The following is a 13,983-nucleotide window of genomic DNA, read 5'->3' on the forward strand; positions in this document are numbered from 1 at the left end:
GTCCGGTTCGCGACGGGGGTGAACCGGTTTGGGTCGGTTTTGCGAAAAACCGGTCATTTCAACCCGCTTCCGGTGCGCAGATATATTGGTCTTTTTATTGCTTATTGGTTGCCAAAATAATTCCACCACCGTCCTCCAGCACCGTTGTCACATAAAACCGAGGAGGGCCGTGAGTTCGATTCCGACATCAAATCTAGTGATGAGAAATAGAATCGGGATATGATTCTGTGACTCGATCGCTTTTCAGATCGATCCGAAGATAATCCAAGATCCTTGAGATCCGGATCAGATCGGAATCAGATCCGGTGCTAAAGGTTGGATCGCCACAGCTTTTCGTGTCTCTTTACCTTGTTTGTACTGATTACTAAAATGAAGCAATTTTGAGGTTAGAATTGCCGGATGCTGTAAATACAGAGGTTGAAGTTTTTCTTAAAATACCAATCAAATAGATTAGCGAATACAGGAATCATATGGTTGGTAGCAGTTGGCCAGTATACATGTGTTTTACATCCTGGTTTAACTGTTTTTTGTTACAGAATTGAATGAAAACGTTCATCACGAATACTTGTTTTGGTTATCATAAATTCCAAGATGGCGCTATCACTTTTACCTTTCAAATTGCTCTATATGAATCAACCTTGGGGGTAACCTTGATCCGGTGGGTTTGAAATCCGGAACTGGGATCCCTTCGGATCTGAATCCATCACATATCTATCACACCAGGGATTCAGGTCGGTTTAAGAGGATCGTTGTCAACCCGGATCCGATCTCCTCTGGAATTGGATTTTCTCATCGTTAACCGAAACACAACATTTCCGCACCAACAACATGTGTATTGTACTGTCTGCTCCACCCAAGATACTTCATTCATGGTTGTTTGTGCAAAACGACGTATAAAACCGGAGAAACTCCTCACCGTCGCGGGTGAGGGGTCCAGCAGAGTCGGTGGGTTCTGTTTACCCATCAACAACAAAATCACATGCCGATCTTCGCGACCGCTGCGCCCGCGGGGTCGGTCATGTGTGTGTGGCCCCGGTATAAATAAAAGCGTGGACATGCCACATGCCCGGGAATTGCGGGTGTTGTTTGGGTCGCGCCAGATAAGCCCCCGCGCGGCACTGGAAACACACACCCTATGATTATTATTATCGTCGCTTATCACGATGGCTTATGCTGTCAGAACCGTCTTCACCCGGCCGCGACATGTGTTGTGAAAAGTTGACGAAACGATAAAAGGACGGACGGCGCGGGCCCACACGCACACACACACTGATACACGTGTGTCCACGAGCGGGCCGTAGTAAATCATAAAATTATTTATAATTTTACCACCTACACCACGCGCCCGAAAACGGAACACGGAACAGCACCAGCAAATTAGTGCGTAAGATAAATATGGAAATTTTTCGACCATCATAAGAAATCGTTACATCAGAGAATACAGAAGGATGGGGTGTTGGGACATGGCGTGGCTTCTCGTTTGTTTCGAGGATTAACTGAACAGTTATTAAATCCTACTGTGTGTATAGAAATTCACCTTAAGAAAAGGAGAAATAAAGAGAACTGTAAACACTCCAATCGCATCAAACGGAAGTTTGGCTTCCGGTTGGTTGATAAATTGTTCTATTTCCACCGATGTCCTCGGGCTTAGTCGCCTCTCCAACCTCTCCTCCCTGAGAGGCATGCCCAGTGATTCACATAAAGACGCTCCATAGGATCTGTGATGGCCATTCCGTTGCGGGACATCATCGAATCACGTGTTTGAGTTCAATCTTCTTTTTTTTTCAAACCGTTTTCTTTGATGAACGTTCGTTCAAATAGGAAAAAAAAATGACGACACGAGTGTGAGATCTCCAAACGGACCTTACCAACAACCAAATGTGGTGACTCGTCAATCTGTCAAAACAGCAAAACCACCGGCCGACAAACAGCGAACCACCACCAAACCGTCCAGAAGATTTGACCGGTTTTAGAGAGAGGGAAAGAGAAGCTCATCGGAACGGGGAAAAAAACAACGATGAAGATATAGTTCGCGTCGTGTCAGAGACCGGAATGTCCACCAGTGTTTGAAAAATATTGACTTGACCTCGCCACACTCGGAGCCGGCGGCTTAGGCCAGGTTGGAGGATGCCTGCCATCTCCGGCAGGTTCGAGGGAGGTCATGAATGGAAGTCGTCGTCGTCGTCCTCGTCGTCGTTGCTGTCAGGGATGGTAAATCGGGTGTGCTATAGGCGATAGAGTGTTTCGGAGAGGAATTTCGCCAAAATCGAGGAATGGTTAATTCCAATACCAACATTTCTAAGATAGAAATACTTTTAAAAAACATTCAAAACTTACTTATACTACAAACTACTAGAATCTTCCGTTTATTCACAACTTCCCCGAGCCAAGTTCGCCTTCCCTGATCGCAACAGTGTCTCTAGTCCCTATTGAAATCACTTCGACTGCGACACGCTCCACCGTCGACGGACAACTTCATCCCCATCTGTCAATGTCGCGCTCGGATCTGTCCGTCATCGCCTCGTCGTCATCAGCTCGAGCAAGTGGCGCTTGTCCGTAGAGTGCGGAATGTCCGTGGCCTTCCACGGAGCGAGGACACAGTCGGCTAAGCCATCGTCAAACCCAGGGAATATCCCGTGCGCTCGTGCGGCGCGCTGCCGATCAACAAAGTTGTTTTCCGTTGGTCTTCTCCACAAACGGCGATCTTTCCTTTCCGCCTTGACCATGTATTTCTAGTCCGCCTTTCCCCCTTTTCCGCCTCACGGTGGCGCAACAGCTTTTTGGAACTATTTTTAACGAACTCTTATCCATCGCACACATTGCGGGAAGCGGACAGGGGGAAGAGTACACGGAGGCCTTTTAATGTTTACCGAGCGTTGACAGAGGTCGGTTCACGCCGTGTTTTCCTCTCCCAGCTTCCTAGTGCAATGTGAGGCAACAGTGACGTCACAAAACAGCCGGGCCAAAAGGGAAGCGCTATGGAAAAGTGATTACGACCAACGGAGCGGTGTATGCACACTTTAGTATGAAGTGTACGCGCGCTTCATGTTTGTACAACTGACGAGGGTTCCGAGTGCCGAGAGCTCGTATTTGGCCGAACACCGTCGTCCAATTTCCAAATTCGTGGCCCCCTCCCCCGGCCTTCGACCACCAAACGCTAGTTCCGTTTGGTTAGTAGTCCCGGATGTCGGAAGCCACCGGGGCCAAGGCCAGCATAACGGAGGCCTTTGTTGCGGTATATACTAGAAGAGCCGACGCTCCTCTGACGTCACACACTCTAGGCCGTTTTAACTTGGCGCTCCCGATGGGTAAAAAAATTAATAAATGCAAACAAACACCTTTTTTCGGAACATTGCTCAAACGTGTTGGTAGTATTTTTTCGTCATCGTGTTGCGTGAAAGAATTCAATCCAAATCAAACAATTAACCACACCGATTCCCCCGACGGGCCTTATCCAATTTGGTCGACAGCTGATACCTTGGCTCGTGTGGTCCATAAGACCATTTCAAAACTTCTGGTACCTCTCCGCACGTCTTCCTTCTGGGACCCCCACCCTCAGTGCAGAGACGATGTAACGATACGCAACCCTCTCCGCCATGTTGGGGGGGGGAAGAAGGCAAAAGGTTGATTAAATTTTAATTGCCAGTAATTGATTGCTAAAGATTGACTGCCCACCACCCACCACACACCTACGACCAATTAAGACGGGGGTCAACTGGGAACGAGATCAACAGCCTCCATCATTCCCCAACACCCTATCCCCTCTCCCAGAATCAGGCCTAGAGGGTCCGGGGCCGCTAGTGGGCAATAATTTCTCATCAAACCCGAGTGGGCAAACCCGACCCGATATTGAGGCGCAACCGATGTGAAGATCGGACGCCGGGGGCAACGGCATATTGAATTATTGAATCTTCAGCAGCGAATTTATGTTCGCCAGAGGAAGCACACACGTGCACACACTAGGCCAGCCATCAGAGTAATTGATCAACATTTTGTAGCAGAGTTCTGATTGCCGCAACGAGCGCAATGGTGTTATGAAATCGGTACGCCCATCAGACTATTCGGGTAATGACGTACAAGGTGGAAGTAAGCGGCAAGTTCTAACGGTTTCGAAGTCTAGTTTAAGATTAAACGAAAGTTAAACTACGAGAGAGTTCTGGTAATACCTGCATATTTTTCTCTGGTTCAATCACTGTTTTATTATCTTATATGACGCATCGACAAACAAGGCTTTGTTTGTATTCACTTAGATTTTCAAATTCAAGTAGTATTCAACCATTTAAATATCAGCAATTATTTTTTGAAGAAAGTCTTTTGGAAAATCAGGTGCTTCTGGCCAATTTGAAGGGCAGCTTTAATTGAAGATTTTTAGGAAGCTTTATTTTTCAATAAAACAACCAAAAATTTACATTATATTCCCCCGCTTACGCTTGCAACAAAAAAGAGTAGTTTTTGGCTCAACGCGCTTATTCGTATTCTTCCTTATCCCTGATCTCGTTCACCTTCAAGTTGACGAGAGCTTGCTAGAGCGAATCCGGAATCACGGATTGGAAGTTCCTCTAACAACTATTTTCACATAAGTTAAATCATACAAGCAAATTCTTACATTCTTTATAAAATAAACTTAGATACCTTCATCTCCAGGATAGCTTGCGAAGGTCGAGGAAACTGATTTCAATAACTGTACTGAGGTATAAGATGAAGAAGCAATGGATCATCAAATTTTTTAAAATATTGGACATACTTTTGGCCTTGTTACCAATATTTCACAAATGATTTCAGGGCAGACCGAGACTCCATCTTCCCCAATTTGAAGCGAAATACGAAGAAATATGTTACCTTGAATCCAAACAAAAAACGAGCCAACCCCATGGGGTCCTATCAATCATCCGTATGAGACGATGAAAACCCCTTTTCTCGCCTCAGACAGTACCCTCCTACTTCTTACTTCCTACCAATCTTATCGCAATCAATGCGGTAGTTTTCTTCTCTCTGCACACCGGAGAGTAACTACCGGGTGTTGCCGTATGTAATGTGTTTGGCGTTTGGTGTTAAAAATGATGTTCCCGCCGAAGAAAACATGCTTCGCCAGCGGGCGGCCTTTTTACCGGCGAACAAACATACTACTTCTAGCGCGTAAACAAACAAACACACGGGATGGGAAGATATGTGGCACAGGGACCCCTAAATTAGAATCGTCCATCGCTCTTCCCTTACCCGACACCCCGGAGGGGCTTTGATAATGCCGCGGCCAGGAGAGGGCTAAAAATAGCGCCCCGCTGGTCGATGATGCACTTATGGACGAATTATGTTCCCCTGCACGACCCCCGACCCCGTTACTTACCCTCGCGCGCCTTCAGGTAGACCGTATTGGCCACAATGTTCTCTAATTCCATTAGTTCCAGGTTGGCGGCTTTTTGTTGTCAGAATGGCGACCCGAAATAGAAGCGCCTAGGCGTCGTTCGCTGAAAACCGCCGGCTCGCGGTTCGTTCCTGCTTTACTACGCGGATTCCTCCGTCGAGCGGGGGGAGAAGGAGGGTGCAGCGAGCGGATCCAGCTGTCTGCTACGATGGCTGGCAGCGAAATATTTCGCGTCGTGTCCCGGTGTAGCGCTCTGCAGTCGACCGTTGCGCGCGGCCGATTAAGTGTGCGCCGGTGCTGGTTTTTACCTCCAAGCGGCCGAAATTCTTTGCGCGCCCACGCTGGGCAAATTATTCCGCCGACCTCTTCTTGGCACCCCGGCCCCGGTCCGGTGCTAGCCGCTGTTTTCTTCCCGAGTCCGCGAAAACGCGTCCGTGCTGTCTCGCGCGTGTTGGAGATATTTTTATGTTGCCAACACTTTCACTAACGCTCCAAGCACGAAAAACAACCGGTACGGCACGGAACACTCTTTTCTCTTCCCCTTCGACCACGGTGGCTGCACACACATACACACACAAACACACACAGACACTCACCCCCGTATGGGAGGGTGTGGGATTTTGCACAGCTTTTCCTTTTTTTCTTAAATGATAATTATTATTATTTTTCTGTTTCGCTTTCGTTTAAACAAACGATCGCCTAGTAGTCACACAGTAGGCCGGAACCACTTGAGACCCCGGTGTGTTTCGCACGCAATCGCACCCAAACACCCACCCCCCCTGGGGACACACACCATGTGCTTCTTGCTTCACTGGAAAAGTGGTCGTGCTGGCGCGCACCAACGAAAACCCGCCCCGGAACGATCGTACGCGGCGATCGCGAAGACTTGACGAATCTCGGAACCCGCTTCGTTTTCGACGCACCGCTTTCCGCGACGTTTCCTTCGCCCGGCGACGAGCTGAGACGCTGATGACGATAATCACGAGAAGATGCAATATATTCACAACTACACGCGCTCGGACGTACACGAAAACACACGGACCCACACACCCGCAACCCACATCCGCCGGACAGGCTGCTGCTGCTGTTGCTTCTCCTCTTGTCAGCAGCTGACCACCACCGCCACCTCCACCACCGCCGCAGCTTCCGGGTTCGCCGGTTTTAGTGGCGCAAGAAACGGAGCAGATTTATCGGGGGTTTCTTTTCCCGCCTGGCCGATCTCATTTGCGGGAGAAATTTGCGCCTTTCTTTACTTCTTTTCTGGAGTGTGTTTCGCGTTGTGCTGCTTCAAGCTCGCTTCTTGCGAGGGGATTTGGAAAGGAATTTCTCGTTCTTCCCCTGGGCTGGTGGAGCAGCGATCAATCTTCCGGTCGTACGATCATCGATCTAATCGTGACTCAACATCACGGGGGTGAGCATCTTCCTTTGTCGCTTGCTTGCGTTTTCGGTGTGGTTTTTTGCACAGTGCTTTTTGGGCCACTTTACTTTCTCCGTCCCGAGCCGACGATGTGCTGCAAAAGAAAGGAACGAAGTAAAAAATTAACATGTGAGTTAGATAGTATAGAGGAGTGTAACCTAAAATAAAAGTCTTATTGATGATTGACTTAAGATGAGTTACAAACTCGTTGTGTGTTTCACGACCAATTTTACCGAACTCTATATTATTTTACTTACAAAACTAGTTCACTGATTGCCTATTCAAAATGTGCATAAATAAGGCACCCAAGAACTTGGCCATGCACCGAAAAAGGCTCACGTGTGTCGTAGCCATTTTGGTTGAAATTTCCAATTATAATTATTCACACAAACGAGCGTGTGTGTGCATGGTTCCATGACCCCACGGTGGAACAATTCACCGTCACCACGGTGTCGAATATCCTTCGACCCGGTGGATGGGAATGATGGGTGGGGGGGTGAGTTGCATAGTTTGCATGTTTTATGCGGCCACTACAATGTTCGAAGCAAGCCTGGGTCGCTTGATAAATCACGAGCCCGAGGAGCCTTACGAGGCCAAACGGTGTACGACTACGATGACGACGACGACGACAACGACGGGTACTACCGACGAAAAGCCGACCGGCAGTCAATCCAACTGGTGGACCCCGGGAGCTACCCCGGTATCGAAAAGTGTTCCGTAAAGGATGGAGCAAAACAAAACTTCCAACACACCGTGCCTTTTCTACGCCGTGAGGAAGGCAGGTTCAGAGATCGTAACATCGGTTGGTACAACTTGCAATACTTGCCCCTCCACAAGAGTGCCTCCCTTTTACCCCACCCCGGCTTACGGGTCGCGACCAATGGCACCGTCGTTGCCGTCACCACTGGAAACGGACCGAACGCTGGTGGTGGTGGTTGTGTGCTGATTTATCTATTTTTGAAACCTTGTCAAAGTGCCATCCACTCTCGGCATCGGTGGCGCGGGCCCCCGGGGAGGCCTCTAGCAGTTGTGTTGGCGGTTGGCGAGAATTATAAGCCATGCGAAGATGGGAAGGGAACGTGAACTCTAAGCGAACGAACCGAGTTCACCTCCAGTACTCGACCCGAGGGGTTTGTTGCTCCCCAGGTGTGCGGAAAAATTTACGACCAAATCTGTGAGGGTCGTGCAACCTCGGCCAACTTCCAATATGCAGTGCAGTGCCGACCGGGTAGTGAAAGTCCCCGGTCAGCTATAGCAAACTTTGCATTTCGAGCGGGTGGGAGAGTTCTACTAAAAAGTCAACAAGTCCACAGCCAGCGATGGCCTTTGAACTTGTGAATTTGGGTGTGACTGAATTACCTCTCGAACCCTCAATAATCCAACACGCCATGCAGAACGAGCTGGTACATCTGAAGTGAATGAAATATCCATCGGTAGGCACTTTACCAGCAAACAGCTCAGAGGAGGGCCTTGTATGGTCCACGCCCAGCCGTCTATCGAAACGCAACTCTGTTGACAGATTTCATTCCTTGCCCGGTGACCCGGTTTCTAGCGGATGCTGCCGTAGGACTATTGCAGCCCTGAAGTCACATTCGCCGTCAAGTTGAGCCTTACCCCGCCCGTCTACCTTACCGTTTGTGTCACACGAGTGTCAATCAATTCTACAAATGGTGGCCCGACTCGTAGACCTGGTCTTTGCTTTGACGACCCTGCACATCAGCCCCTAGCGGTCGAGTGGATCGTTTTCAGTCGCGGCTTGGGGCATACACGGCGAACTTCCGGCTCTCGTTAACCGTCGACGGTGGCTACCTTCCGGCATACGGGCGACAAGGAGAAGTGAGCAAAAGGCAATTGCCTGACCAAACCGGAGCAACATTTTTCCTGTGCGATCGCCATCGGAGGAAGAGCCAACCCCGGGCCTAACTATCCTCTGTTGCCAGCCGTCGTTAATATGGTCAGTGGCGAATCAATGCAACCTGTTCCGAGGGAGGTGCCTACATGGGGGTATATTAGAAAACCTGTACCAACTTCCATTTCGGTACTACTGGTTGCATACCGGGTACATATACGAATCGCAGCGGTTGCCTACTGGTGAAAGCTATCGAATCTCAACCTCTAGCACACCTCTCCCCCAGGTCTGTTTCCCTTCCATCAATCCATCATCCATTGGCACATGGTCTGGGGATCTCGTTCGGGGAAGAATCCATCGTTCGGTTCGCTTCAACAGCACTCCTAAATAAAAACGCAAACACTCCAATTTCGGAACAAGGCAACGGGAGCAAATTTACGATCGGCCTTAGGAAATGGGCCACGCACTGTGAAAAGAAGTGTTGCAACTCTCATTAAAAAATGTTGATGGTTGGCCTTATGGTTCACTGGCTCGGTCGCGGCAGAAGGACGCTAGTGAAACATCTATAAATTCAAACCTAGACTCTAATCTGTTCCTGGTGGGGAGCACACTTCGGATCTCGCCATTACTTGGCCTGGGTGGTGGGAAACGGAAAGAAGCTCTCATATTAATGAATGAATGTAGATGCGCCGCTTCGAGACAACTCTTGAGAATTGCGGAACGAACCACGCGAAATCCAATGCCGCCATTAAATTAACGAAGAGGCGGTTTTCATTCATCTTCAGAGCAGCAAACTAATTGGAATGCTACGGAAAAACTACACCATTCGGTGGCGGTGAAACTTGATCCACCATCCCCAAAGGTAGAAAAGCCACCTTCCTTCAAGCCCATTCTATGGGAAATCGAAAGGGCGTTCGAAAAATAGAACCACCACACCGAAATAAATCGAAATCGAAGTTTGGGACATTTGCACAAAATTATCATAAATTTACCACGGGCCGTTTCGCGATGGAACGAAATTTCCAGTTCAACTTTTCCAATAAGGGACAACGCTGACAGGCGGGGCTTAATTGAAGAATGAAGAAAAACGCTTTCCCCCTCACGAAAAGCTCGAACCCAATCAGAAAATGGGCTCTGGTAGCAAAAGTTTTCCCATGGAAAGGAATCAAATTTACATGTGCAAGGACAAACAAGATGGGAAAACTTAATTAATGTTTGTGCGCTCTTGTTCCTCAGCTCAATCGGCTTTTCGGTATCAACTTTTCGTCGGCTCTTTCGACATCGATTGTCGATATATGAATATTAGTGTTACAATTGAAATTAAAATTTTATGGCGATTATACACCAACATTTTTCATATTTTTTCACTTAATTTTTTTCTAGTTTCCAGAGTTTTTTTTTAACACAACACACAATTGTCAAATCTGCGGAACTGAAACGTCAAACTTGCACCATTCATAACCTCAATTCATGTTCGATCTTGAACGTTTTGTTTCGTGGTACCAGTATTTTGCAAACAAAAACAGTATGCACTTTTCAGGAATCTTTAACAAACACACATACACACACACACATCAAGGACGTATGATGGACGAGCAGAAGAATCCCATTAACAATCCTGCAAACGCTCGATAATCACTGAAACCCGCTCGCAGCGAGGGGTGTGGTGAAACGGACAGGAAGCTGAGAGTCCATGATGGAAAAGGGAAATCGGTAGACATCGGATGAAACGGAGATTTCAGGGACGGAGATTTTTTTCTTAGTGGATAGCTCGCAGATTCTTACAAACGGTCACCGATTGTGTCGGCTGCACTAGGCGGAACACTACACCACTGCACTGCTGCGAAGGATTTTTATGGACCGTGGGTCGTTTGTGCTGCTGTGGCAAGGGGGAAAATTGGTTCAACGACCGCCGCTTCCGAGCACTACACGCACGAACGACTAGATGAAGACTGAAACTTTTTACGATAGAGAAGGTACTAGTGTTGGCAGAATCGGGATTCGGAAGATTCGAAAATTCGATCCCTAGACGGATTCCAAAGATTCGAGTCTCATTTGACGGATTCTAATGATTTGGATCCAATTTGACGGAATTTAAAGATTTGATTTGTTTGAAATTCGAATCAAGTTTGATTTGTTTACGATTCGATTTTATTTGTTTGAGACTCAATTTGATTCGGTTCTGACTTGATCCGAATCTGTTTAAATTTGTTGTGAGTCGAATTAGCCACGTAACGAGTAGATATAGAGATAATGAGATAAATTTGGATGGATCTATGGATTGGACATAGATGGATCCAATCTATGGATTGGAGATTTTACGTGCGATTAAACTATAAGGATAAATGATTTACAGGCCGGCATTGATTGGTTTACATCGTTTCACGACTAACAATCCATCAAGAATTGGGATTCGGGTTCGTGATCCGGATCTTAGAATGGATTTGAATCAAAAGATTCGATTTTCCCACCACTAGATGGACTACAACTGGGGATCAATCACAGCAATTCGCCCGCAGGCAAGCGAAAAGCGAATTCGCCTCAATTTTCTGAGATACCACGATTCCTATTGTTTCGATACAGTAATCTTGATTTCCCTGAATTGATTTATGCAACTTACCCCTTTGAATAAACTTTTGTTTTACGGTAAACAACATAATGGAAATACAATTTGTCCATTTTTTAAGTATCTAGCAAGACGCTGCATCATGATGATCCGCTAGATACCTTATCGAAACCGGAATTTAAAATGTGTGTGGAGCAATGAGCGTTGATCAAACATTTAGGTTTTGACAATTTGAAAATCCCGGTTACGCAAACACGTGGACCAAACCCCATTTTTAAATCTTACACGTTTAGTTTATTTATTGAAACAAGTCTTTTGAATAGATCATATTTTCTAGCAAGTTGTTTTGCTATTCCTTCTTGCCGTTCAGTCTACATTACAAACATCATACCCATTCTATAAACTTATGTGGACACACCGTTGGGAGGTGCAGTGGTAACACTTCCAGGACCGGGATAGTTTTCTCCACGTAGTTCAATGTAGTTCGAGTTCCTGTGAAAAATTGTTTTAAAAAATCGATAAAAAAAAACTCCCGTTTTCGTCGAATTAAAATTTCCGTTATCTTATACAACCTGTAGAGAACGTAATGCTGCACAATGAAGAGCACGTCGAAGAGTACGGAGAAAAATCCAAGCCCAAATTTGGCACCATCTCCAAAGATTGAATCCCAATCATCTGAAATATGGTTAAGAGGAAGAAATTGAAGGTTTTTTGTGTAACAACTATTGCGCCATGATTAAGCCTACCGTAATTATAGCCATTGACTAGCATCTGGAGCATGCTGAAGGAACCACCTGTAAAATCCAGTAGGACGTTCCCAATGCTCCAACCGACGGTACTCTTACGACGATAGTTTAGCACCGCCTGCGGTATATATTTGACGAGCGTAACGGCCAACTTTATGAAGCTTAAATCATAAAAGAAATCCAACCATTGATACGTCCCAGTTGCTACCAGCACGGCCGATATGAACACCACCAGTCCAAAGACTACCATCAGGGCACGTGCCGTGTATGACACCTTCTGCTGGCCACGCTCGTAGAAGAAACATTGTACGATGATGAGTGTGGTGGCAAATACGGCGTGCAAAGAAAACGCCACATCGTTCACTAGCACCGGAATCAAACCCCGAGGGTTGCGCCGTAGATACTCCTCCTGCACCGAACCGTTCCAGAACAGCGCACAATTGAACGCTGCATACATCGTGTGACCAACCAGATTCAGGGCGAGGTAGTCGAACGACAACCCGACCACGCTGGCACGGGTACGATTTTCCCATATCTGTGGCCAGAAGGACCACGTCCAGGCAAGAAAGTAAGCCCACCCGATGGTCGACGAGAGGGTAATAAGCTTCCACGACTTGGCAACCGTCACACGCACGAACGCTTGACTTTGGTCAATTAAATCGCTCGCCGGAAAGGCGTGTGCCAGCAGGTCAAATATTCCGGCGCGAAGCCCAACGAGCGACACGCGCTCAGACCGATCGATCACGTTGGACGGTATAGGATCGAATTCGATCGACGATGGAATTACTTTGACGTACTCATTACCGGCCGTCACGTTTGTTTGGGTAAAATTAACGATTACACGTTCCGAAAGGGTACCGTGCAGCCGCAGGGTAACATTTTGCATTTGTCCAACGATAACCGTTGCATCCTGGGGGCCAATTTGAAGGTGCGCCTGGTTTGTGGGGTTGGTTTGAGCTGAAGTAGTGGATGCTGAAAGGAATAAGATATAAATAGGTAAGAATTGTTTTTCGCGTACAAGACTGTTTGTATGTTTTACCTATTAAAATTAATCCAATGGTCCAGGATACTGTGAGGTAGAAAGAATGATACAAATAAATAGATTGGCAAATTTGACAGAATATCACATCAATTTTTAAATCTTTCTTTCGCTACAACCTTAATAATCTAAGGATAAATAAATTGCAAAGCATGCCCATTGTTGACTTAAAACTATGCAAACGTTAATTTATTTCGTTCCTATCGTTAAAACTGTGGCCTGGTCCGAACGACGGACCGAATATCCGATCTATCTTATCAGCTAGCATAACAAAATCACTTTAAAAAAAAGTGAGCATCTATTGGCATCTCGTATGCAAATGCCGCTGGGTCGCTTTAGCCTTTTGCTTGGTTGGCTGGATCGCTTCCGGGTGTCTATTTTGTGCGACACTGCTACCGAACGAACCATCTTCCCATCACAGTATCACCAAAGGCTTGCAGTCAGTGTATGGCAACGATTGTGTTAGCAATCGAAAAAAAAACATATCTATATATCTAGTCGCGTACTAGAGAAGTAAGAGAAAGAGGAAGAGAGAACGGGGTCTCGTATGTACGTCGTCTACGGCAAACTGTCCTTACTGCCACCATTACTGGCGGTGGTGGTGGTGGCGGTCGAGGATTCCTCCTGAAGATTTTTCGCGTCCTTCGCATTCCTGCAAGGTGCCACGGAAGAAAGGGTGAGATGTTAGAGGTTGTACATGAAACGATCGTCCGTATTTTATCTGATAGCTCGAAAGTTTGAGTTTAGGAAATTGAACAGCAAATAAGAAAGCCAATAGAAAGCAAAGTGTAGAGAGTTAGAATGTAGTAGAGTTTTCGACAAACCAGTGTTTCATGCGCTGTTGCTGTGTGGAACGTGTTAGAATTTTTCTCTGTAAATCCGCTTTTAAATGGTACGTTCTCTATTCGAACGCGTGTGGGCGTGTATAGTTTAATTTTGTAGTGACGGTTGCCGTTTGAGCGGCAGTGTGTTTTGTTGTACAGTTGTTGTTAACGGGTGTTGTT

At 46.7% G+C, this 13,983-nt stretch overlaps 2 protein-coding genes across 2 annotated transcripts in view; both read right to left on the reverse strand.

Annotated features, from left to right (window-relative positions):
• The window catches only part of LOC131290048 (G protein-coupled receptor kinase 2), a 48,291-nt gene extending 42,320 nt beyond the window's left edge, over nt 1-5,971 (reverse strand). The window contains exon 1 of the mRNA XM_058319427.1: nt 5,345-5,971. Within this exon, the coding sequence (XP_058175410.1) occupies nt 5,345-5,396 (52 nt within the window). The 5' untranslated portion in view covers nt 5,397-5,971. The remainder of the gene's footprint in view (nt 1-5,344) is intronic.
• A 5,536-nt stretch (nt 5,972-11,507) lies between these two features.
• On the reverse strand, nt 11,508-13,814 carry LOC131289510 (cystinosin homolog). Its single transcript, XM_058318786.1, has 5 exons — nt 13,804-13,814; nt 13,558-13,631; nt 11,941-12,912; nt 11,767-11,869; nt 11,508-11,686 (listed from the first exon to the last, which is right to left on the reverse strand). The coding sequence occupies exons 1-5, from the start codon at nt 13,812-13,814 to the stop codon at nt 11,599-11,601; spliced, it is 1,248 nt and encodes a 415-aa protein (XP_058174769.1). The 3' UTR covers nt 11,508-11,598.
• Between the last annotated feature and the right edge of the window lie 169 nt (nt 13,815-13,983).

This window comes from Anopheles ziemanni, chromosome 3 (genome assembly GCF_943734765.1).
Source record: "Anopheles ziemanni chromosome 3, idAnoZiCoDA_A2_x.2, whole genome shotgun sequence".
Lineage (NCBI taxonomy): Eukaryota > Metazoa > Arthropoda > Insecta > Diptera > Culicidae > Anopheles > Anopheles ziemanni.

Bases quoted from the DNA above. Each gene is read 5' to 3' on its own strand.
- LOC131289510 (XM_058318786.1), bottom strand. The intron at 12,913-13,557 runs GTAAGGACAGTT...TATTCCTTTCAG, and splicing joins CACCGCCAGTAATGGTGGCA to CATCCACTACTTCAGCTCAA. The intron at 11,870-11,940 runs GTAGGCTTAATC...ACCATATTTCAG, and splicing joins AGTCAATGGCTATAATTACG to ATGATTGGGATTCAATCTTT.